The following is a 23,295-nucleotide window of genomic DNA, read 5'->3' as shown; positions in this document are numbered from 1 at the left end:
AGGTGAGAATTACTTGGCTTGATTTTGCATTGCTTTGGGGGCTACATGATCCTTGCTCAGCGGAAAGATGAACTCCTCGCCCGCACTCATCAAGTTTAGGCTCCTTGCTGTGGATGGAATCAATGTTGGTGCTGTAGCGCACGCACTCTGTAGCAACGTGCCCCAATCTGGCATTCAACCCATGTCGAGATGTACTTGAATGAGAGAATCTCGAAGCTAGAAGTTCCAATCTTCCCTTCTCCTGAATATGTCTTATCATCGTAAATGTTTCCATTATACGTTTGCGACCAATAGGAATGAAGAGGCAGCATATCGTCAGACTCTGCATTACAAACTCCGGTGAGATTCAAGTGGGGAGAAGACTGGGTAACAGTAATAAAAGCCAATATCAATACAGGTGCGGAGGAGGGAGACGACTATTAAATTCCCCGCATAAGACCTGAATTACTGCCGCATCTATGACTTTTGATTGATTCGATTCAGCAGACTCTAACAATGGCGGTAAGTGGAAATGGTAACTGATCTGCATATTCAGCAAATGCTCATTCAGCGCAGAAACCGTATCCTCAAGTTGTTCTCCTTGGAGACTCGCTGTTCGAGTTCGCGGCCCTCACCTTGAGCGGCTTCTCGTTCCAGTCGGCTCTTCAAACAAGTAGGATTCGAAGCTCTTTCCCTGCTGATAGTATTACTGAGATGGAGCTCTAACCAGGGATCTACAGGGCTGATACGACGCTTCGACGTGGTCAACCGCGGCTTCTCGGGCTGGAACACGGATAATGTCGTCAAGCATCTCTCGGAGCTCTTCTTGGAGCCGTCTCCTTCGGCACCAAAGCTTGCGTATCTGGTATGTGCAAATGGGAGGCAGCATCATGTCCCTGTCAACAAACACATTTGCTGACTGGAAAAATGAAACCAGATTATTCTCTTGGGAGCAAATGACGCAGTGCTGCCACTAGAAACTACACCGCAGAATGTTCCTATTGAGAGGTACAAGGAGAACTTGAACAAGATCATCAATGATGCCCGGATACGAGCCCACAACCCCAAGATTCTGCTGGTCACTCCTCCCCCGGTGGATGAGATCAAACTCAAAGATCTAGACATTGCACAGGGCCACCCCTCAGCAATCCGAAGGTCGGCCGTCACAGCATCATACGCGGAGAAGGCCCGAGAAGTAGCCCGCGAAAACCCGGGCGTCGTCCTGATCGATCTCTGGCAGGCCATCATGGGCGAGGCCATCTCCATGGCCCCGGGAGACTACCAGCCCGGAGGTCCTTGGCTGGGATCGCCTGAAAACGGCAAACAGGGGGGCCTGGACACGCTTCTACCGGATGGGCTTCACTTGGGCGGAGCGGGATACAAGGTGTTTTTCGACGAGCTCAAGGCGCACATTGGGCAGGATATTGTGCCTGACGAGAGGGGAGATTATGTGTTGCCGGACTGGAAAGTGCTGAACCCCCCCAAGCTGAACATGGCGGCGAAACCAAGGTTGTCCCTCGAGTAGATGCCCAGACAGCTTGGGTATGATACCTGCCTTACACGTATAGTAGTAAGGCAGAGGAAGTAGAAGGCGTATCGGAAGCAGTAAGTATCTACCTAGGTAGAGTAGAGTAATCTGACAGCTAGGTAGGTGCCTACATGAGTTGCTTACGTAGTCTATATCATACAGTATGAAGCAACCAGACGAGACAGCGCGGTATGTACAGTATGCATTCGAATGATCCATGTTAGAGGCAGTAAACTTCGTCATCAGCATCATCACACATCCATGGATGCACACTCGTATCTGCTGGGTGTACAGGGCTGCCTGCGGGGAAGAGGCAGCCTACAGCCGGCCCGCCCTCCCGCCACAGCGCTTCTCAGCGCGCTGCAGCGCCTGTAGAGCCCGCCATACCCGCTGTGCAGCAATCGATAGCCAGCAGAATCCCATGGACCCATGCATCCCGATGTTATTTTTTCACCCCTAGCCTCAATCAAGCCGGCAGGAATCCCAGATGTGGAGAGACGCAGACCAAGACAACAAACCAGACGCAAAGCAACGCAACCGACTGGCGACCGGCCAGCCTCCGCATCACCAACCATCAACCGCCCGTCCGTCTGCACCTCATCCTGCGTGCGTTTGTCCTGCTGTCGAATATCTGCCTCGCGTGCCTGCACATGCCCGAGCCCGCCAATCGATAAGCCAGCCATCCACGGCCTCCTTCTCCTTGTGCAGTTGGCCCTCAGTCTCTGCCTTTCTCCTCCGACCTTCTCTCCTCCGTCTCTCCTCCCGCCTCTTGGTCTTGGCTTCCTCCGTTCTCTCCGCCTCTGTGCTGCATCTCTCCGCCTTTCCGTCTCTCTGCCTGTCTTTTCGCCTCCTTCGTCGCCTCTCCCGCCAACACTCGCCAGTTCTCTTCTCTCCAACCGCCTCCGCTTACACCAAGGCCAGCTTCTCCAACCGACGTGCTTCATGCGGCTCATTTCCAACATTCCTACCGCCTCCTGACTCAGCAGAGATCCCCGTTTCCCGGTAGACGCTGCGCCGTCGTCGCGATTCTCCCTGCGAAGCAATCCAAGCACCTGCGCCTGGCAAAGCATCTCGACCTCTTATATCCCCCATCTCGACCTACGAATACCTACGAGTACACACAATCCGCCTCCTGCGTCCCCCCGTGTTCGGCCTCTGCTTTGCCTAAACCGCAGTATTTCATATCCAGAATCTCCAACTGCACGTCTTACAAGCATTATACATATCCTTGGCACCCGAGGCAGGCCTCTTTTTTGTGGCCAAACCCACAATATCGGCGCCGCTGTGTGTCTCTGTCGACACAGTACCTGCCACGCGATTCGTCCTCCGTCTGAACTGTTCCTCATCTCACTCGACCGCATCATATACCCGTCGTGCTCGAGTTTTGATTCTACCCAGGCCGTAGCGCACGTTCTGCGTTGTCGGCCGAGCGGCCCTGGGGTCTAGGGCAAGGAGATGTGGTCGAGGAGGCAGATCGTGAACTGTTGATAACACTCGAGGGATCTAAACGAAGATACGGACCACGTCTCATCGCATCCCCCCCAAGGGATCCCGAATCGACTGTGAAGCACAAGCTTCCGACACTTCTCTTGTTTACCCCTGCGGCTTCGACGTTGTGCAACCCTGTCTGTACCCTGTTTTCCTGCCATCTCCTTTTCTCGGTCTCATTGTGTCTATACCTAAGCTTAATACTGCCCTTCGAAACACCTTGTTCGTGTTCACACACTCATTGCCCAGCGGCCTGTACTTTTCGTCTCTGCGCTCTCACATGTCCCCTTTGGCCTCTCTTGTTGAGATCCTTCGGATATGGACCCCCGCTTTTCCGTCTCCCGAGAAGAGCTGTACAACCTGCAGATGGAGTTGAAGCAGGTCCAGTACGCCCAAGCCAACCATGCAGAACGAATCCTCAGGTTAGAGAAGCGCCAGGCAGATGATTCTGCGCTCAAGTCCGTGTGGAACTCGCCCTTCCCGGGAGTCCTGGCCGGGACGCCGCAGCATGGTGAGCGTGGCCCTGTACACCCCAGCTACCTTCGACTAACATTATACCCCAGGACCTGTCCAGATTTCGCAGAACGACGTGTTTGACGACTTGGATGAGCAGGGCGAGCAGCTGCTGGGATCTCTACACCTGGGCCCGGCAGAGGAGGAGCCAGTTCGGCGCGGTGGTGCGGCTTCACGGGCAAACAGCGTCCGGTTTGACGAAAGCGCGTTGCACGGTTCCAACTGGGGTGCCCACAACAACCGGCACTCTGGCGACTTTGGCCCAGTCCGGCCCGGTTTCATGATGGAACGGACACTGTCGCACAAGTCTGACGGCAGACACAGCTCGGCCGGGCACTCGGTGCACTCTCACCACTCTGTCGCGTCAGGTCGAGCTAGTAGCATCGGCCTCGACACCAACTTTGCCACGGGCGATGAAGACGACGACGACTCTTCCTTTGACATGCCTGGTCTCCCCGCTTCGGTTTACGTCCTGGGAACTGTTCCCTCCATTGTTCGCTGCTGGCTGACGACGGACTATGCCCATGGGACGTTGCTCTATGCGGACATTTGCACCGGCTCGCAGAAGTCTACCATTGATTATTCGCTCGTGAAAGAGCTGGATTTCCTCAATGAGTTCCAGCGAGACGTCAACGGAGTGTACAGGGCTAGACTGGACGTCTATCTTGCGGAAGCCGTCATCACACGGCACAGCAGCAGATCAGACTCAGCTGCCGGATCGGTCCCCTCCATGTCGGTGTGCTTTGAAATATGCGGCAGCGAGCAGACCAAACCGAGCCAGACGACGTCCAAGGCAGTGCGCATCTTCATCGGAAGCGATGCTCTGAGGGCGCACGCGGCCGATATCCTCTTTTCTCAAAATACGATGGTTCTCTACAGCAACGAGCGAGACCGGCTGCGAGTTCCCTTTATCCGCCCCGAGGACGAAGAGGTGTTCCGCCACATCACCACGAGCAATGCCACGCCGGATCGACCGAAGCTGAATGCCAATGCTGCGCCGTTCGTCTTTGGAGACGGCAGCCGAGCAGAGGGCGAAGAGAAGGCGGCCGCTGCGTCGTCGGTCACGACTCCGGCTACGGCAGCAACCACACCCAGCTCCGCAGCGACGACGACCAAGGAATCGGGAAGCAGCGAAACGCGAAGCCAGGCGTCACCGGCGACATCACATTCCGAGCCCTCGGAACGTGCTCGGGCGAATAGTGTACCCGACTACGAAGAGGAAACGGAAAAGTCCGGGGGAGATGCCAACGGACCCGAGCGCCGACGAAGGGACGGATCCAGCGCGTCTGAGACGTCGCGCCGGGGAACGTCGTCGGGCATCTGGGGCTCGTGGCGCAACCCCAGTGGCAGCGGCGCGAACCAGCGCGAGACGGAGCCCCTGAGCGGATATCAGCCGGCGCCGCGGGGCCGCAACATGAAGGTGCTCAAGGCGCAGAAGTCGGGATCTTCGTCGGCGCGCACGGGCGCCTCGTATGAGCCCCCGCTACCATCCAAGTCGGAGCTCGGTCGACGGAAGAGCCAGGCCAGTATGAACGGCGAAAGCTCGACTGCTGGGAATGGCATCAGGTGGGACCTCAAGGGGCAAGCAGCGCCGGGGGAAGCCAAGGGGGAAGCGGCAAAGTCGGGCTCCGGCTCTAGTGTCCGAGCAGCTTCTGGCTCTGTGTCGCTACCCCGGACGGCGAATAATCCTGTCGGAGCAGCGTCGGCCTTTCCTTGGATGACGCCGCCGGCGAAGCCAAACAAGTCGTCGACCGCAGCCGATTAGAGGCGCCGCACCTCAAGCAGGGACGAGGCCTGATTTTGCGTTAGTGCGGATATTGTGGGATCAAGCTGGACGGGTGAATGAGGCCTCTATGAGGGAGCTGATTTGCACGGGCCTTGCCGTCGTGTCCATCGCAGTAGCTAGGGATATAAGAAAAAAACCAATGAGTGTCGACAATTTTTTGCCGAATGCCTCCAATGCCTCAGACGCCTCCCTGTGTGTAGCTGTTTGATGGTGACGTTTGATTGTATTCGGAACATCGACTGCCTTCTATTTGAGCCCAATATAAACAAGATGCGATATACAAGTAGATGAATCCCAACCAAGAAGCGAAGAAGTAGAGCCAGAGATGAAAACACAGAACGGCAAAAGACTTTTGGTGAATAGTTACATCTTGGGAGCAGGCGGCAGCACGCTCAAGACCTTTGACGTCTCACTCAGCTTGCTCTTGACGACAGTAATGAGCCCCTTGAACAAGGGATGGGAGGCGTCGCCCAAGCACTCGTACATCCAGCCCTCGGAGGAGCAGACGGTGATGCCGGGCTCGCTGCGCAGGCGGTCGAGGGCGATGGCGACCTCCTGGCGGTTGCAGGAGCTGACGCCGTCGGCGATGACGTAGGGGAAGTGGCCGGCGTCGCGGAGGTCGAGGGCGGTCTGGGAGATGCAGATGTGGGACTCGATGCCGACGAGGGCGACGCGGGACTGGGGCGGCAGCTGGGCGGCGATGCCGGGGACGAGCATGGAGAACTTTGTCTTGTCGTGGGGAGGGGCGGGGAGGAGGTCGGCGATGGCGGGGACGGTGGGGCCGAGTTTGGCGGAGGTCTGGGTGGTTGTGTGGACGGGGATGGAGAGGGACTGGGCGTAGGTGAGGAGCTTGACGGCGGTGGTGACGCTGGTTTTTGTTGTTGTTGTTGTTAGCGGATTTGGGGTTTTGGTGGTTGGTGGTGGGAGGTTTGGTGTTGAGGGAGGTGGAGGGGGAGAGGCTTACATGCTGTCGAATTCGTAGATGACGTTGCGGAATTTTTCTTGCATATCGCAGATGCTGTGATTGGGTGGCTTGTTAGTTGCTGGTTCTGGATGATTGGTTTGGTTGTGTGCGATTCGTTGCGGTTTCATGCGGGATTGGTTGGGGAGATGATGATGATGATGGTGAGGAGAGGAGATGTTGGGTGTGGTTGAGTCGCCACTTACAAGATGGCCGGGTTCTCTGTTGATGAAAAAGGCACTGGTGAGTCTCTGCTATACGCATGTTTGGGCTTGATTGGAGTCTTGTTTGAACTTACTGAACCGCAATTCCGTAGGAGCAGCCATTTTGTTGTTGTTGTTCAAAATTGAAGAGCTGGAGAATGAGAGAGCGGAGGAGAGGGAAGGAAGGTGTGTGGTGGTGAGGGTGGCAGATGGCAGTATCGCAGGGCGGTGTAGCAAGGAATAGAACGGTCGTCGCAAGAGCATGAAGGAGAGGGAGAGTCAGGTAGTCATGAGAAGGCGGCTGATGAGAGAAGAGTGGTGAGTTGCAATGGGGAGAGAGAGGAAGAGGAGGAAGAGATGAAGTTTTGCTGGAGATGAGCCGATGAATTAATACTTTCGGCTCGGCAAGCTGGTTTGTGAGAGATCTGGCGGGGTGGAGGGGGGGGGGAAGGCAAATCTGGGGCTAGTACTAAGTAATAAAAAGTGAGATGACAAAAGGCCCGGCTGCAGACTTGGGACAAAGGCAAGGCATGTGAACTCCAAACGAATGGCTCTACTAGTATTCTGGAATCCCGGAATTTGATTTCTGGAGTTTCCATCTTACGGTTCGATGCATGCATGTAGCTGAACCGCCATGATTTGAGTTTTGTGAGACAGGAATAGGTGCTTCGTTACGGATCTTTTTCGGGATTTGGGAGGGGGGCCGGGGGTTGTGTGAGTCAAGCCATAAGGTATGTTGCTTCTTCTGCATGGAACATTGTATGGAAAGCGCCTAGTATTCGGATACGTACATATACAGACGTGAAAATGTCTCGGGCCTCTTGTCACGGAGCGGTCAAGACAGACAGGCAGACATATATATGAGACAAACATTACTAGTACTACTACATACTGCTAGGTACCTTACTAGTACTACAACCGAGGTCCTGGAGCGGGAACAAATGAAATGTTGTCTCGCACTGGCAAATCCATCAACCGAAGCTGAAATACCAATGTGTACAGCACCCAATAACATCTCAGTCAACCCATTAATATCATCTCGGCACAGAAACAGCAACGGGAGGGTAGTAGTAACATGCTAATTCCAAATCATGATAGTAGTAGCTGTGGGTTCCTGCAAGGAATAGGACCCCTGGACTTTCAGATCCCGTTTCTGGATCATGTATGATAGTAGTAGCAGTATATAGTATACTATGTCTCAACTGAGGCCTTTTTATCAACATTTGATATATGAGACAAAAGTGTTGTCCTGGATGCCTACATTGACAAATTGATTAATACAGGCATGGAAGCAGGATAGAACAAAAAACTCAAATACTTGGATGGCGGTTTTGATGGATCAATTTCACATGCAGGTGTCGGATCTGTGTTTGTGTAATGCTGCTGCGTGGCTTGCAGATGTGCCGATGTTCTGTGCAAGGTGACGCAGCGCAGGGGGGGAGAGAACTCGGAATGGCGTCAATTCAGATTTCACAGGCCCGATGAGTGTCAAACTGAATGTGATCGCTGAATCAATTATCCCACAACTTTTCAACTGAAAAAGAAGACCATATCTAAGCCAAATCCCAATACAATAACAACAATTCTATGCATAAAGCCACCAACCAGAGAACCGAATTCTATAACCCAAACACAAACCAAAATCAACCCACCAACACCAAAGATCCATATGCCTAAGAAGCAACCTCCGCAAACCACGTCCTCAGCAATCCCGCCAACGCGCTCGGCAGCTCCTCCAAGTTGTGCACAATCAGGTAGTACTGGAACGGGAACGTGTCCAGGTACCGCTCAATCACCACCCGGCTCTCGCCCCCCTCGCTCACAAACTTGGCCTCCTTGAGCTCCAGCACGCTGTCCCCCTTCTTCTTGCCCGTGTCGTCCATGATGATGAAGACAATCATGATGCGCTCCTCCATCGCCTCCCGCAGCAGCCGCCGGATCGCGTCGTGCGCCGACGACGGCGTCAGCCCGTCCGACAGGATCAGCGCCAGCTGCCACAGGTCCGCGCCCCCCGACGACCGCTGCCGCGCCGCCCGGAACGTGTCGATCGTCTGCCGGATCAGCAGCGCAATGTCCGTCCGGTCCTGACCAAAGCTGAACCGCTGCAGCACCTTGGCGCCGGCGTCGGACGCGAACGGGTCCGTCAGCTGGTGCGCCGTGAAGACGTCCGCGCCGAAGCCCAGCACGCCCACCTGCCCGGCCTCGAGCATCGTCAGCGACCGCGACACCATGACCAGCGACTCCATCGCCAGCGCTCCCGACGACGACTCGCCCATGCTCTTGCTGTCGTCCACGCACAGCAGGATCTGGTACGTCCGCTTCGTCGGGATGCTGCGCCGCATCCAGATCTTGTCCCGCTTGTAGCTCGACGCAATGTACGGGATGATGCGCTTGATGTTGAGCCGCTTTCCCGTCCGGAACGAGCCCGACAGCTTCGTCGACTGCGACGGCGTGAGAATCAGCCGGAGCTGCGACGTCAGCGACAGCGACAGGCTGTGGGACTTGGTTTGAAGCTCTGTCCACTGCTCCAGGCACTGCGAAAAGTCGCGCAGCGGTCGTTGGTCTTCCCAGAGGTGAGTCGTCGATAGCTGGGCGGAAGCGTCTTGCACGTCTTCTTCTTCTCCCTCGCCTTCCTTCTTCACTTGCTCGTCCTCTTGTTCGTCGTTCTCGGGTGTCGGCTCCCTGTTGTAGGCACCTTGTCTCGTCTTCACACCCGTGCGAGTGTCATCGGCGTCCTTGATACCCGCATCCTCGTTTTCTTCGGCAGGCTCGCTGAGGTCCATCTTGTCAGGCTCCTCGTCCTGCCCATTTTCGTCCTCATCCTCCTCCATCACATGGCTGGTCGGGTCCTGCTTCTCCTCGTCAATCGCCATAGACTCATCCAGGGGCTGCGCCTCTTCATTGTCTGCTTTGCCGAGAGCCTGAGTATCCTCCGCCGCATCGTCATCCTGGAGGTGCTGGAATTCGCGTCGGCCTTGCTCCTCGGCCTCGGGCCCGTGCTGCTTCTCCTCTTCTTCCGGATTTGCATCCTTAATGTCGAGCTGTTGCCGGTGCCACCTCTCCAGCGCATCACCCAGTTTCTTGAAGGGGTCGCTGCGAGCTTCTTCCTGCGCGTCGCCGTCTTCGGGCTGATCAGTCGTCTCCTTTGATCGAGATGTCGCCCCCTTGTTGCCGGCGCTCGTATCCTGATCAGCGGCGCCGTCTCCCATGTCGCCAGCATCTTGCTGAGCTGCCTTGGCTTGGAACTGATCGTCCATGTCCATGGACTCTGCGTTTTGGTCGATTCCGGAGCTCTTGACGTCGCTGGGCGCCGCATTGTCAGTATCCGCCTTGGTTTCCTCCTCCTTGGTGGGCGGCTGCTCTGGACGATTCTCTTCCGCCTGCTCTTCCTCCGCCTTCTCTTCTCCCTCCTTCTCGGGGTCCACATCTTCTTGGATCTCGTCGACGCCGACATTCTCTTCAACCTCTTCTGCATCGCTGACCTCATCTTCAACCGCAGTCTCTGGCTCCACCTCTTGCTTGGCACCCTCATCCATCTCCTCGTCATCCACCGCCTCCACATCCTTGGACTGCTCTTCTTGCTCCTTGTCCTCCTCAATGTCCGACATGAGATCCAGGTCGTCGTCATCCGATCCCGCCTCGTCGTTTTCGTCGAGGTTCATATCGAGGTCCTCGGGAAGCTCCAGCGCGTCGTTTTCTTCCACTGTCTGGTCTTGGCGGTTGAGTTCCTCCTTGGCCTGCACGTCTTCTTCCTCGGCTCCTGCTTCCTCGGCCTCGGGCTCTTCAGCTTCGTCACCCTCGGGCTTCTGATCCTGATCCTGTTCCTGTTCCCCGTCGTCTGGCTTCGCCTCTCCCTCAGTCGCCATCTGCTCATCCTCCTGCTTCTGCCCCTTGGCTTTATCGCCCTCTTGGTCCTTTTCTGCCTTTTCGTCATCCCCATCCCACATCTTTTCATCAACGGCAGTGGGATCAAGGTCATCCACGTCGCCAGCCTCTTCAGACATGGCATCCTCCTCCTCGTCTTCGTCTCCATTCTTGGACTTGTCGTCATCGTCCTCTTCGGCGCCATCCACGCTGTTCATGTCTCCCTCCAGTTCCTCGTCCGCCATGTCGACTGCGTCCTTTTCATCCTCCATCTCGCCCGTCTTCTCCTTGTTCGCTTCCTGTGCGAGCTCAGAGAGGTCCTCGTCGGCCTGGATATCCTTGCTGATATCTTCAGCGCCTTCGCCATCACCGAGACCGGTGCCAGACTCCAGTTTGCCCTCGGAACCTGACTTTTCGTCCGACTTCTCCTGTGGCATGCAGAACCCTTGTGAGGCGATGTGCGTAAAGGCCTTTGTCATGCCATAGGCCATCTTCACAGTCGCACGATGGATATCGAGACTGACCGCAATGGACTGTTGACATAATGCCGCAAATTGACTCAAGATCGGCGATGCAACGGTAATGGCACTCATCGCGGCCATGCTTGCAAGCGGCTGTCCCAGATCAATCTTCTGCAGGGCGCGAATGCATTGCTCAACCGTCTTCTCGACATTGTTCATGTAGAGCTGGTTAATCATGGCGACAACGGCGTCATTATGCTTCTTCAACCAGCCCGCCTCGTCCTCCTTTCTCGGTATTTCTGCTCCAGCCTTCTTTGCATTCTCTACGGCCACCAGGACGGTGTCACAGAGCGTTGAAACAGATTCGGCAAAGCCCAAGAGGTCCATCGTATTGCCCCGAGCTTCCAGTGGCTCGTGCGTGACATGGTTCCAAACCCGAAGTTGCTGAAGAATGAAGCCAACGCCAGGATCGCTCTGAATAGCCTCGTCGACAGTCAATTGTAGGCCGCCCAAGTCTTTCGTGACATCTTCCTCGAGCCTAATGTGTACATCGGATGTAAGCAGCGTAGGAAGCCTGCCTGACTCGCCGAGCTTCGCCGCATGTTTCTCAAAGGTATCGGTCCACGACTGTAGCTTTTGAATGACGGCGGTGTGATCGAGGTTGCCGAGTTTTGCATGAACGCCGAGCAAGAGAATTGAAAATTTCAGTCCCTGAACGGTCCACGGGAGCAAGCGCGGCAAATCGGTGCTTCTTTCGCTTCGGGAGAGGCCACCCAATCTGTCGAATCTGCCAAGATCTTGGAATTGGTTAATAGTCTTTTGCAGGGATCCAAAAGCAGACATGACGCTCGCAAGGCTCTCGCGTTGAGACAGGGCAAAGTGGATAAACCCTTCCACGAAACCAATGCTTCGCGCTACCTCAGAGCCAGTCAGGTCCTCAGAGTGTTCCCGAGCAGCGTTCCTTGCCTTTGGCGCGAGATCAAGAGTCTTGTGGAAGTAATACTCCGCTTCGCTCAAAATGCTGGAACCAGAAAACTCCAATGGCGCGGTTGAAGCAAGCACAACAGAAAGCGATTCCTGCTCAGCCAGCTTGTCCTGGCCAAGGTTGTATCGCAGACCCATGCCGCGAAGGTCCCGCAGCGTGTCCGCAAACAGCTTGCGTTTTCTCGTCTTCATGTGCTTGACTTGCTCCTTGTTCTCGTCGGTCAAGGTTGAGGGCGTCTCTTTCTTCAGCTCTGCCATTGACTCTTCCAGGCTGGAAAGGTAGGCATCCAGGGACTGGGGAACAGAGCTGTTGACTTCGGGGCTGGCAGCGATTCTCTGCATCACAGACACGGTCATGGCGACATTGCCGAGACGTTTGCGCTTCTCAAGCCAGCCAGGGAGTGCCCTGTTCAAAGACTCGACAGCGGCTTCGGGTACGTTGACTTCGACCTGGCTAGCCACAGCCGCGAGTGGAGAGATTGCCTCGTCGGGAAGACCTTGCTCGATAACAGACTTCATTTCCACACCCAGGAACCCACGGAACTTTCTGACAATACGGAAAAGCTTCTGATGGGATCTCTTGGCGCTGTCTCGAAGAGCATTGATGTTTGTGTCCTTCCAACTGGCCATGAGTAAAACATCCTTCATCTTCTTGTCGAGCGAGGCTCGGCCTTTCTGAATAGCATCATCAGCGGCCTTCTCGTAGCGGGCGTAGTAGAAGATGAAATTTGTAAGCGCATGGTAGATGACCGTCAGAGTAGGATAGTCCTGGATGAGGAGCTGAAGATGGCTCTGGAGCTGTCTCAGAAGCGACAGACGTGTTGCAAATTGGCCCACAATGGACGTCATAAAGTACGTTTCCAAGCTCTGGATAAGTGACACGGCGTACTCCTTCAGTTCAGCAGGAGAGTCGACCATGGAGAGAGGAACGGCGACGACCACTTGATAGGCAATGAACCACCACGAGTAAGCATCTTCCTGGCATTTTCCCTGCTCCGTCTCGAACAAGTTGGCCCATGTCGACAGTTCCAATCGTCGCCAACGAACAATTGTATCCGTCAGCGCGTTATACAGCGAGAGGACAGCATACACCTTGCTCGCCCACCCACCAAACTGCCACTCGTAGACGTGAGCGTGCAGATGCTCCACCTTGGGCAGGATCTTGGCCAAAGGATCTTCGTGGACGAGATCGAGAACATTGTTGCAGCTTTGAATGACATCCGCCAGCGGCTGCATGTGGCCAATCTCATCAACAAGCTGCAGTTCGCGGAACCTCGCCTTGATCTTGCCAACGAGGATCACAAGCTGTCGGGCTTCGGGCAAGTTGGGGCTGGTATAGAAGCTGTACGACTTGTCTTTTTCAGTCGTCTGCAGCCGCTTGAGCTTTTCGTCGAGCAGAAGCGTTGTGCTTGCCAACATCCTGCCGTTCAATTGACGATCGAGGTATGGCTGAACCTTGGTTTCATTCGCAACCCGATTGCCCACTTCTTTGCTTAAATTGCGAATCGAGATTTGAGCATCTTCTCTGTCCAAGAAGATTTTCCTGTGAGCTTCAGCAACCTTGAGAGACATGTTGCGAACAGCGTCCCTCTTGTTGCTTGAACTAACAGCGACCTCTTTATCGGCGTCATATGTCGGGAACAGCTCGTTAAACTCCTGTTCGTCAATTTCCTCCTCGTCTTCCAACGAACCACGGAACTGGTAAAGGCTGCCCTTTGTCTCTTCCGCCTTTCGGTCAGCCTCGAGCTTCTTGCTCCAGTCATCGTAGAAGCGGTGGAAGCAATCGAAAATTGCCTCGCGTACACCTGGCTGGAAACAGTCGCTTCCTTCGACGTTTACGGCAACTCGGACGAGGCTGAGAAGCTCGAAGCTCTTTTCGAAAGACGACTGAACGGAGACATCGCAGGTTGACCCTCCAAAGAACGGGGTTAGGTCCAGAAGCTGCTTCGTAGGCAATGTCAAGGACGAAGCCGCAGCTGCATCGAAGAGCGACAGGCCAACACGCAGACACTGTAAAAGGTTCGCAGCAGGCCTGGTCATATCCTGATACGCTTCAAATCGAGCCGTAAGTCGATCCTGTAGGCGCTTGACATTTTCTTTGACCAATGCAAGTCCTTCTTTATCAACAGCGGAGATGTCATTGTTGGATGACTCAAGTGCTGCTCGAAGAGCAGGACTCGTGATAGCCTTCAGGACGTTAGAAAACTCAGCGTGTAAGCGGACAAGTTCTGATCGCTCTGGTCGGAACACTGGCTGGACCTCCTCGGGCAATGGGCCCATGCTGGAAAGCTCTCGGTTGAGCGACTCGACACGTTCATTCGTCTTTTGCCCAGTAAACTTGCTTTCAAAGGCGATAAGCGAGGATATCTTGTCAGATATGCTATTCTGAAGCTCCTCAAAGAACTCTCGCTCAATCTTTGGGCGTAGCTGAGGATCAAAGACACGGTCAGGGACGTAGAGCTTGAGTACTCCAACGCTGAACTGAGTCCACGCCAGTGCAGACAAGTATGCATGCCGAGCATCATTCTTCATTGCGAGCAAAGAAATCAGCGCTGGAATCAGATGCTGTTCAGCTACCTGCTGAAGATGGGGAGGCTCAATGGTTCGTAAGAAGGCATCGAAGACGCCAGAAGACTCGCCATTAGCCTGGAGTTGTTCCTCTGCCGTGAGATAAGCCTGGATAACAGCTTGCTTAAGGCTTGCGGCGTGAGCGCCAAAAACTTCGTAGATCAGCTGCTGAAGAATACTGTTCAACTTTGGCAGCGGATCGGCTGCCACTTCAGCAGACAGGGAAGCAATATGTCGTCCCATAGCCGGCAATTCCACGTCAAGCAATGCCAAAGATCCAAGGCTCACTCCACCGAGTGCCTGCAGCTTTGACCACAAGGTAGGCGTAAGAGTACCATCCCACGGGAATTGACCCTGGTGCACCAAAGTATCCATCGCTTGCAAGAGTGCAGCCTCTTTCGTGGCGCTCACGAGTGATAGCCGTGCCTTGGTGGGGACATTTGACAGGATGGAGAGATCTCGGAATCCGCTGTCCAGCATCATGTTGGGCGACACAGATCGAATTATGTCGAGTTGCCTCAAGGTCTCGAATTCATGTGCCAAGAAGGGCAACTGTTCCGCTTCTTCGTCTGCAATGCGGCTCTCCAGCGACTCTATTCCAGTGGTAAGGTCTTTCACCAGTCCATCGGCTGTCAGAACGCCATCTCTGACGATTCTATAAGCTTGTTCAAGAGTTTGCTGAGCCTTTGACAGATCGCCAATAGAAGCACCGGCTTTCCATCGTAGGCTGTCAAACCTGGTGCCCAGTCGGTCAAGCTCAACAGACCGGTCAAGGACTGAGCCATCTGGAATAGGAATTGGCCTCATCAAGTTCCAGAGCGACTCCATACTCAACCCGGTGCTCAATTTGAACCCGCTGTCAAAATCGGCCTCCAATCTTCCCAGTATGTAGGACGAAAGCTGGCGGTTATTGTCGGATTGAGTAGCTTGGATTTGTTTGCATAACAGTGCGGCACCCTGAGCCAAGTGAGCCTGGAATGTGGCCTCATCGAAATCACTCTTGGTAGCAAGAGCAATCGTGCGATCGATATAGCACCGGACAGCTCTGATGAACTGAGCACCCTGATATACCGTTAGCAGATACTTCGAAGATTAATGCGACAAGGTTATTACGTACCTCCCAAGTATCATGAGACATCATTTCGAGACCAAAGAACTCAATCAAGGCATTCAGGACCGAGGACAAGAATACGCTCAGTTTCACAGTAGAGTCCTTCGACACAGCGGCAACACGGTTACTGATGAGGGATCTTTGCAGTCTGTTCAAAGAGACCAACTTCGCCGAGCGAGCTTGCGTTTGCTGTGCGTCGATGATGCTCTGGATCTGGTACAAGTGTCGATAGGTATCAAATCGAGCAGCATTCCACCTGGCTAGATCAACCGAGGGAAGCATGTTGCTGATAGTGATATTGTTAAGAGGATGCAGAGGCTGTTTGAATGTTAGCAGTTGAGTCAGCGACAAGAACAGCTAGGAAAGGGGTTAGGAAAGGCTTACCTGGGTATATGCAAGTGCATCTGAAGCAACACCAGCCAAGTTCGAGTACAACTCTCTGAGAGAGGTCTGTAGGCGCGATCCAAGGGGTGACTGCAGAAGGGCCAAAAAGTCCTGCACAAGCTGTACGTACGAAGCGCGCTCAGCGGTCACCGAGCTAACAAACCTGGGTAGAAGAGTGACATCCTGGAGAGAAAGATTCTCGAGAGAAACTTGGCAGGCCTCGGGGTCGACCCCCTCAGCTAATAAGGCGTCTGAGCACTCTGTAGATTTGAGGTATCGTTGGAGAGAGCTCTCAACATGCGACATCCGGGCAAGAGACGCGTCCAGGGCCGGCGGCGGAACGTATATGTGGATCTCAATGGCACGGTTCCTCATAGCACGAGACAGCTCGCCGTGGCGGGGATCCATGGTCAAGAAAATCCGGAACTCAGGATGGGGCTTGACGATTCTGGGTTCTCCTCCTGGGCCGCAGTGCTCATTGATGCTGAGGAAGCCATTGGGCTCGAGCAGAGAGTTCAGTCTGTCCAAGACGGAGGCATTGCACATGTTGGCGTTGTCCAAGACGAGCCACTGGCCTGTCTCCAGGGCCTTGACAATGACTCCGTCCAGCCATTCGAAGCGAGGGTTTGAAAGCACCAGAGGCTTGTGAAGAATCTCCAAAGCTCGAGAAAGCGAGACAGACACTTCCGAACCCGCAGCGATCTGCTGAAGCAAGGCCTCTATCGTGCTTCGAATCGTGATGATGCTATCGCTGTCGCCATTGTAGTTGTCAAGCTGATGAAGCAGCTGGAGCACTTCGCTCGGAGCTTGCGCGGGAACCACTGACATGACGGAGTCCTGGAGGAAATCTCGCAAGTTGCGGATGGTAGCATTGATCTCCCGCAAAGGATCAGCTTGCTCAAAGCCTCCGACCAAATCCATGGTATCAATATCGGCATTCATGGGGAACACAACCAGCGGCTTTCCGGCAAGCGCTGCAACGTACTGGAGCAGCACAGATTTACCATATCCTGAAGGGCTGCTGAGGATACAAGGGATATTCTGCTTCACGCAAAGCATGATGGACTCGAGCTCCGGTAGCCTTGGCACGATGTCAATACTGGGAAGTCTCTCAGGCTGGGAGTTCAAGTTCCTGTCCAGCAGAGCCAGGCCAACTTGACCAAATCGAGACCCAAGATCATGGTAAAAGTGGCGAGATCGCGGCTGCCAGGTGATGACGCGCCGGAATATCCTGTCCACTTCAGCACGGTCCGCCTCAGTGCGGAAGCGCTGCCTAATCACAATGTCAAGAAAGTCTTCAACATGGCGGGTCTTGAGCAGCGGGTCGGACGAGCTCAGCAGGTTCAGCCACCGGAGTACATCTCGAAGGTTGAATTCCCACGGGCTACCTTGCGCACCAAAGCTCTTTTCAACCAAAAGATGGTGCTCAATCTGTGATACAAATTGGATCAGCAGACCAACCACCTCGTCAGACAGCTGGGGGAAGCTGTGGCTAGCAATCATCTTGAGATCGTCGTCCTTGAAGACATCGGCATACACGACGACGAATCGGTTGACGAATGAAGCTGGAAGACCCTTTCGGCCGCCTCCCTGGTGGTGGGGATTCTGGGCTGCAAAGAGGCGGAAGTTTGGATGGCGTTTGAAAACCTGGTCGAGTTCGGAGATGTAGACCTCGCCACGGTGGTCCAAACAGGCATTCAATCCTTCGAGAACAGACTGAGACGCAAGGTTCATCTCGTCAAGAAGAACCCATTCGCCCTTCTGCATAGCTTGGAGGAAGGGGGCGTCTCGCCAGGCAAAGTTGCCTGCTTCCTCTCCCTCAACGGGAACGTCCGTTCCGAAGAGATCCATCAGATCAGTCTGGTCTGACAGGTTGATTCTCGTCAGGGGCTGACCGCAGGCCTGGGCCAGGGCAACCACCAGAGAAGTCTTGCCGACACCAGGACTGCCTTCTAACAAGATGGGCTTCTGAGTTTGCATTGCTCGAATCACTCTCATGGCGTTGAGACGCGTGGTTGGTGCATGGAAGGCAAAGCTTGAGGGAGTCGTAGCCGCTGCTGTTCGAGACGCGCTGAATCCCCCAATGGTCAAGTGAGACTCGGTAACTTCAAGCTCAGGGTGAGTCTGGTAAACGGCAGAAACATCTCGGCCAAGGAGTTGTCCCAGTCTGTTGAGGCAGTCCACTCGTTGACGATGAATGGCATTGGTATCTGTCGCCAAAATAGCAGACGGATTGGCACCCAGACTATCAATAAAGATGGCAGCAGCTCCGTGAACTATCGAAACGACGATATCTTCGCCTGCTGATGCATTGATAAACTGAACCCAAGCGAGGACCTCTCGCACAGAGAATGGAGCAGTGGCCATTGGGCGGAATGTAGCGCCAAACCAGGCCGCAAACTGAACAATGGCTTCAGCATAGCTCTTGGCGGCATCAATCAGTTTAGTTCGAGTGATGTCGTAGATGTCATCGCTGTCTGACAACGGAGGAACCCAGATCTCGGTGAATCGATTTCGCAAAGCTGGAGAAAGCTCCTTCTTACCAAAGTCACCACCGGGATTCATAGTGGCGAAGAACTGGTAACCGTCCGCACCAACGACAAAGGAATTGTCCACTCCTTTTTCGGCCAAGAGTAGCGTCCGCTGAGGCTCGAGAACGGAGTTGAGGCGTTCCAGAACTGAGTCATCGGCCAGGGAGATTTCGTCGAGGAGGAAGAAGTGACCACCTCGCATAGCCTCTACCAGGGCACCGTCAGACCACTCGAACAGGGCCATGCTCCTCGTCTCATTTGCTGAGATCCTCTCTCTGATCTGCTCGGGTATGGCATCCAGAACTGCTTTGTCAAGCGACTTGTATCTCTCCAGCCTATCTGCCGGCGAACCAGATACATCGACATTGCACTGTCTCAATACCTCAGTAACGTCGACATCCAGAGCCTCAAGGATGGCGCCCCGATTTCGAATGGGACGCTGAGAACCAATGATGTCTCCGGTCTCTGTGTTCTGGTGGGCGTTAACGATATGCAGCTGTCTGCCTAGAATCTCGGCGAGCAGTTGCACAACTGTTGTCTTGCCGCATCCAGTTTCACCAACCAGGAGAACAGGCTCGTTGTTCTGCAAAGCTCGCGAGACGAGCACATACAGCCTCCTTATCGCGTGGGTCCAGACAACGCCTTGCGCATTCGCCCGATGGGCAATCTGCTTCAGTTCGGGCGCCAATTCCGCCGAGTAAAGATCATGTGGGTTGAGCGTAACTTTGAAGACCTTTTCAATGATCTCCTTGACGGCAGTTCGTTCTTCATCGTTGCGAACTCTCTCGGCCAGCAGCATGAAACCATGCGCAGCAATCTCTTCACGAGTATCCGCCTTCCTGAGAGCCCATCGGAACAGATCTCGGAGAGTGGCGAAGCTGTCTTTTTGTTCAAAGAGTCTGCTCGTCTGGCGAAGCCGTGATAGCTCCTTGTAGACATTGACAATACGCCTGCAGTCGGGAGGAGAGGTGTTGCGGCTGCGCTGCTGAAGGATGTACTCCAGCTCATCCTCGGGAATGTCATCGAAGTGTAACTCAAGGAATCGATTGCGGAACGCCCTGGACAGCACCTTTCTGCCTCCGTAGAGACCAGGGGGGTTCTGAGTAGCGAAGAGAATGAAGTTCTCGTGAGGCTTGACAACCTCCTGCGTCTCGGGAATCAACAGCTCGCGGTTATCGTCCAGTAGACGATTGAGGGCTTCGAGAACATCAGTCGGCGCCAAGTTCAACTCATCGAGAACAATCCAGTGTCCTTGCCGCATAGCTTGGACGAGAAGACCCTCCTGAAAGCGCAACTTCCCATCTGGCCCTGAGATGTATGTGCCCAGATATTCTTGAAGGTCGGTGTGCTCGTGGTTGTTTATTCGGACAAATCGGTTTCCAGTAAAGTTTGCCAGGTACTCAATCATACTTGTTTTACCGGCCGACGTGGGGCCTTGAATCAGGATGGGGAAGCGCCTCGTGGAGGTTGCTCGGACAAGATTGAGGAGGTTTCTCTCCACGTAAGGGGTTATGATATAGTCGTCTCGCTCGATAGGTGTCTGCTCGCCTTGGAACAGCCAGTATTGTCGATCCCGGCTCTGGTTCTGGAACTTGACATATTGGCGGCCGTCGCCGGGGTGCTTTGGAGGCTGTGATAAGAGGGATTGCGGATTTCCATGCTTGTCCAAGAGATGGTGGTAAATCAGGGGCAGGAGCATCTTTTCAGAGTTTCGATCCAATAGTGTCAAGAAACCCATGGAGAATCCTTCGTACATTGCTCGACGCAAGCCATAGAAGGGAGCTATGGTATTGACATAGCTCAACACCCGGGTCAGCGTACGCAGACTGAAATGAGGGACCTCGTTCGCTCCGTCAACCAAGCGCTTCTCCTCTGCCATTCGCTTCGTGTTGAGGTAGAGACGTGCAATATCATCGCCCGCCTGATCGTTCTTGTTGCTACCATTGCCCAGGTATGTCTTGATGATGGTAAGCAGGTCCTTCAAGTCCTTGTCGGGGCTTTTCACATATAGCTCAGTGAACCTGGACCGAATACCAATAGGCAAGTCTCTTTTACCAATATCGGTTGCTGGGTTCATGGCGCCAAAGATGCGGAAGTTCGGGTGGGCCACGATTTTCTCAATCTCTCCTGTTTCAGAGAGAAGGAGAGACGGTCTCTCGTTCGGGCCGGTCAAGAGGTCTGTAATACTTTCGAGGGTATCCGGTGAAGCCAGGTTGATCTCGTCCAGAAGAACCCAGTCGCCATTTCTGACGGCCTTTACCAAGTTTCCCTCCACAAAGGAGAATGCGAAGCTGCCTGATCCGGAAATCTGGATGTCAAACTGCTCGAGAGTCCGGGCAAACCGATCCCATCGAGGCTTCAGTTCTAGGAGCGCCTGTAGCTTAGACTGGGTCTTCCGCCTCTTGGTAGGCTGTGCATCATCCCCATTCCTCGCCTCGGCCTTCTCCAGCTGAACCCTCTCAAGCTCAGAAACGATCTTGAGGAACATCTTCGGCGCCTCCCTCCACAGCTTGGACAGTCTTGACCACTGTCCCTTGGCAAAGCACTTTCCGACTTGTTCGAGATACTTCTGGTTCTTGGAGGCTGATATTCCGGTCGCTGCGAAGAGATCTTCGAATTCTTCCTTCAGGGGCACAGCCAGACTCCGGACGTTGACGGGCTTGAAGCCACCTAGGAGATCGCCCACCTCGCTTTGCTGTGAAAGATTGACCGCAATAAGCTTGTGGCCAAGCGACTCGGCCAGCTGCTGAACAACAGTCGTCTTTCCTATACCAGTCTCTCCGACGAGAAGCACCGGCTCATTGAGCTTGACAGCTACCGCAATCTGCTCCAAGAGCTTCTTTGCATGAGAAGTGCTCGCAAACGGTCGCTTCGACTTTTGCAACCGGTTCACCGTCTTCTTCTTCCTCAGCTGAACTCGTCCAATGCTAAAGTGAGCATCATTCTCTTCCAAAGGGGGTATATTGGCAGTCAAATAATGGTCTGCCCGTTCTTTGGACAAATGCATCTCTTCAGCAATGGCATACGTGAGTTGTCTTCCAAGCTCGTCATCTGGACAACTGCCCACGAAGCAGTCTACCGCTTCCATGAACATCCAGTCTCGCGTAGTTTCGGTAATGGGTTCCTCTCCGGTCGTTGATCCTGCAGCCAGCAGGCACTCCTGCAGTCTCCGGCACCACTTCAACAGATCCCTCAAGTTCATCTGTCGGTCCATGACTCGGCCGCGAGACAGAGAGCGAGGACCACTGGTGACTTGAGCCAGACGGCCGTATACGGCGATGATTCCAGGAAGGAATTTCTTCAGAATAGGATGCGTCTGAAGAACGACTTCCTCTAGCTCGGACTGAACCATGGGCTCCGTATACAGAGACTGCCAAAACCGCATGCCGACAATGCTAGGCAGGTTCTCGCGTCCGTTCATACCCATGGATGTCCTCACAGTCGCAAAGAGGCGGAAGCTGTTCGCAGCCTTTATCCTCTCCCCTCGGCTCGGTATCAACAGTTCGTTGCGCTCAATCAGGGGCAAAAAAGTGCTGAGAACCTCGGTGGGGGCGCGGTCAAGATCCTCCACCAGAACCCATCTGCCTTCCTTGATCGCTGTGGTTAGCACACCTGGTCGCCATGAGAAGCTGCCGGGCTTCGAGTCTGTCGAGTAAAGGCCGATGAGCATCTTGGCGTCTGTTTGCTCGTTCAAGTGAAGGGTCACCATGCCGGAGTACATGCCGAGTTGCTTGGCCATCTCGTGGACAAGCGCCGTCTTTCCGCTGCCAGGCAAGCCATGAAGAAGGATAGGTTCGGGGTTGCGGATCATGGCAGCAAGGCGTTCGAGGTTGTTGGTGGTCGTCGCTGTCATGACGAGATCTGATGGGCCGCCAGTGGGCACGGATGGTCGCGGGAGGACGATTCTACCATAGGAGACGGCATGCTGGGTGAGGGATTGGAGGAGCGGCGGGCATTCGCCTTGAGACTCTTCGACATATCGCTTCACCTGCTGGCGCAACGAGATGACCTTCTTAGCACGTGCGTGCTCATGGAGTGAGAGAAACCCGTAGTCCACCAATGCGCCGTCGAAGTCAGCAGTGATGGCATTCGCATTGCCGACGTGCGCTTCGGTGAGCGACTCCAGTTTGTGGTCGGAGGCGTGAAACAGCTGGCAGAAGATGCGAATCGCCAGATATCTCACTGCCCTGCTCTCATGCGCAAACAGGCTCTGCAGGTAATCGGGTGAGATTAATGAGCTGAACGTCCTCAGATCGAAGCTGAAAAGCCTCCAGTATGTTAGTAGAGCCTGCAATAGCGCATCTGCATCCAAGCGCATGGAAACACCATCGAGCGCCGGCAGCACCAGGTGAAGTGAAGGCCCCTGCACAGCCTCTTCTCCCGCCTTGCCAGGATACCTCAGAAAAGTCGACAGATAGGGCGCAAACGGTAGAATCCGGGCAATGGCCGATGCAATCAACAGTCGTCGTGATCCATTGCCGGCGTTGAGGATCCAGCGCGCGCAGATGTCGGAAAAGACATCCTCGAAATGCACGAAGAGGCGCTCTGTAAGTGTTGGTGTGAGCGCCGCTTCCGCTACAGCGTCAAAGAGCTTCGTCGACGACTGATGCTTGATAATCTCAAGCAGCTCAGTGGGCAGATGGTCCAAAGCAGCCGCGTCCCGCAGGAGCGACCTCCTCTGCCGAGAGACATCAATCACGGCCATGATTGAGCTCTCTTCGTCGAACGAATTTGCCGTTCTTTCGTTTGATGCTCTCTTGAACTTTTTTTCAATGACTTTTTTTTTATATGAGCGTCCCGCCAACTTTTTTTTTCCTAGTCGGGAACAAGGGTGCGGGAAGGAGGGGCACTCGGGGCTACGAATTTCCGGGCCAATCAGACGCCGCCCAGACCGGCAAAGGTGAAGCTTTTCGAAAAACTTCAAGACAGGCCAT

The 23,295-nt window shown here is 54.4% G+C and overlaps 4 protein-coding genes across 4 annotated transcripts; 2 read left to right on the top strand and 2 right to left on the bottom strand.

Annotated features, from left to right (window-relative positions):
* Positions 1–495: 495 nt before the first annotated feature.
* Positions 496–1,504, top strand: BBK36DRAFT_1161389 (SGNH hydrolase; the record flags this gene model as incomplete). The annotated part of the gene is made up of 4 exons (XM_024894365.1): positions 496–501; positions 556–652; positions 720–844; positions 917–1,504. 4 exons carry the CDS (start codon positions 496–498, stop codon positions 1,502–1,504), a joined length of 816 nt encoding a protein of 271 aa, XP_024747655.1.
* A 1,809-nt stretch (positions 1,505–3,313) lies between these two features.
* On the top strand, positions 3,314–5,273 carry BBK36DRAFT_1124678 (hypothetical protein; the record flags this gene model as incomplete). The annotated part of the gene is made up of 3 exons (XM_024891180.1): positions 3,314–3,506; positions 3,559–4,561; positions 4,640–5,273. 3 exons carry the CDS (start codon positions 3,314–3,316, stop codon positions 5,271–5,273), a joined length of 1,830 nt encoding a protein of 609 aa, XP_024747654.1.
* A 384-nt stretch (positions 5,274–5,657) lies between these two features.
* Positions 5,658–6,581, bottom strand: BBK36DRAFT_1143157 (Isochorismatase hydrolase; the record flags this gene model as incomplete). The annotated part of the gene is made up of 4 exons (XM_024893578.1): positions 5,658–6,162; positions 6,259–6,312; positions 6,462–6,477; positions 6,554–6,581. 4 exons carry the CDS (start codon positions 6,579–6,581, stop codon positions 5,658–5,660), a joined length of 603 nt encoding a protein of 200 aa, XP_024747653.1.
* A 1,546-nt stretch (positions 6,582–8,127) lies between these two features.
* BBK36DRAFT_1136072 (midasin) lies at positions 8,128–23,077 on the bottom strand. Its single transcript, XM_024892855.1, has 4 exons — positions 15,837–23,077; positions 15,782–15,787; positions 15,453–15,758; positions 8,128–15,397 (listed from the first exon to the last, which is right to left on the bottom strand). The coding sequence occupies exons 1-4, from the start codon at positions 23,064–23,066 to the stop codon at positions 8,132–8,134; spliced, it is 14,808 nt and encodes a 4,935-aa protein (XP_024747652.1). The 5' UTR covers positions 23,067–23,077; the 3' UTR covers positions 8,128–8,131.
* Positions 23,078–23,295: the final 218 nt, after the last annotated feature.

This window comes from Trichoderma citrinoviride (assembly GCF_003025115.1).
Source record: "Trichoderma citrinoviride strain TUCIM 6016 unplaced genomic scaffold BBK36scaffold_11, whole genome shotgun sequence".
Classification (NCBI taxonomy): domain Eukaryota; kingdom Fungi; phylum Ascomycota; class Sordariomycetes; order Hypocreales; family Hypocreaceae; genus Trichoderma; species Trichoderma citrinoviride.
The sequence above is the reverse complement of the archived record's forward strand: the minus strand, read 5'-3'. Positions and strand labels throughout refer to the sequence as shown.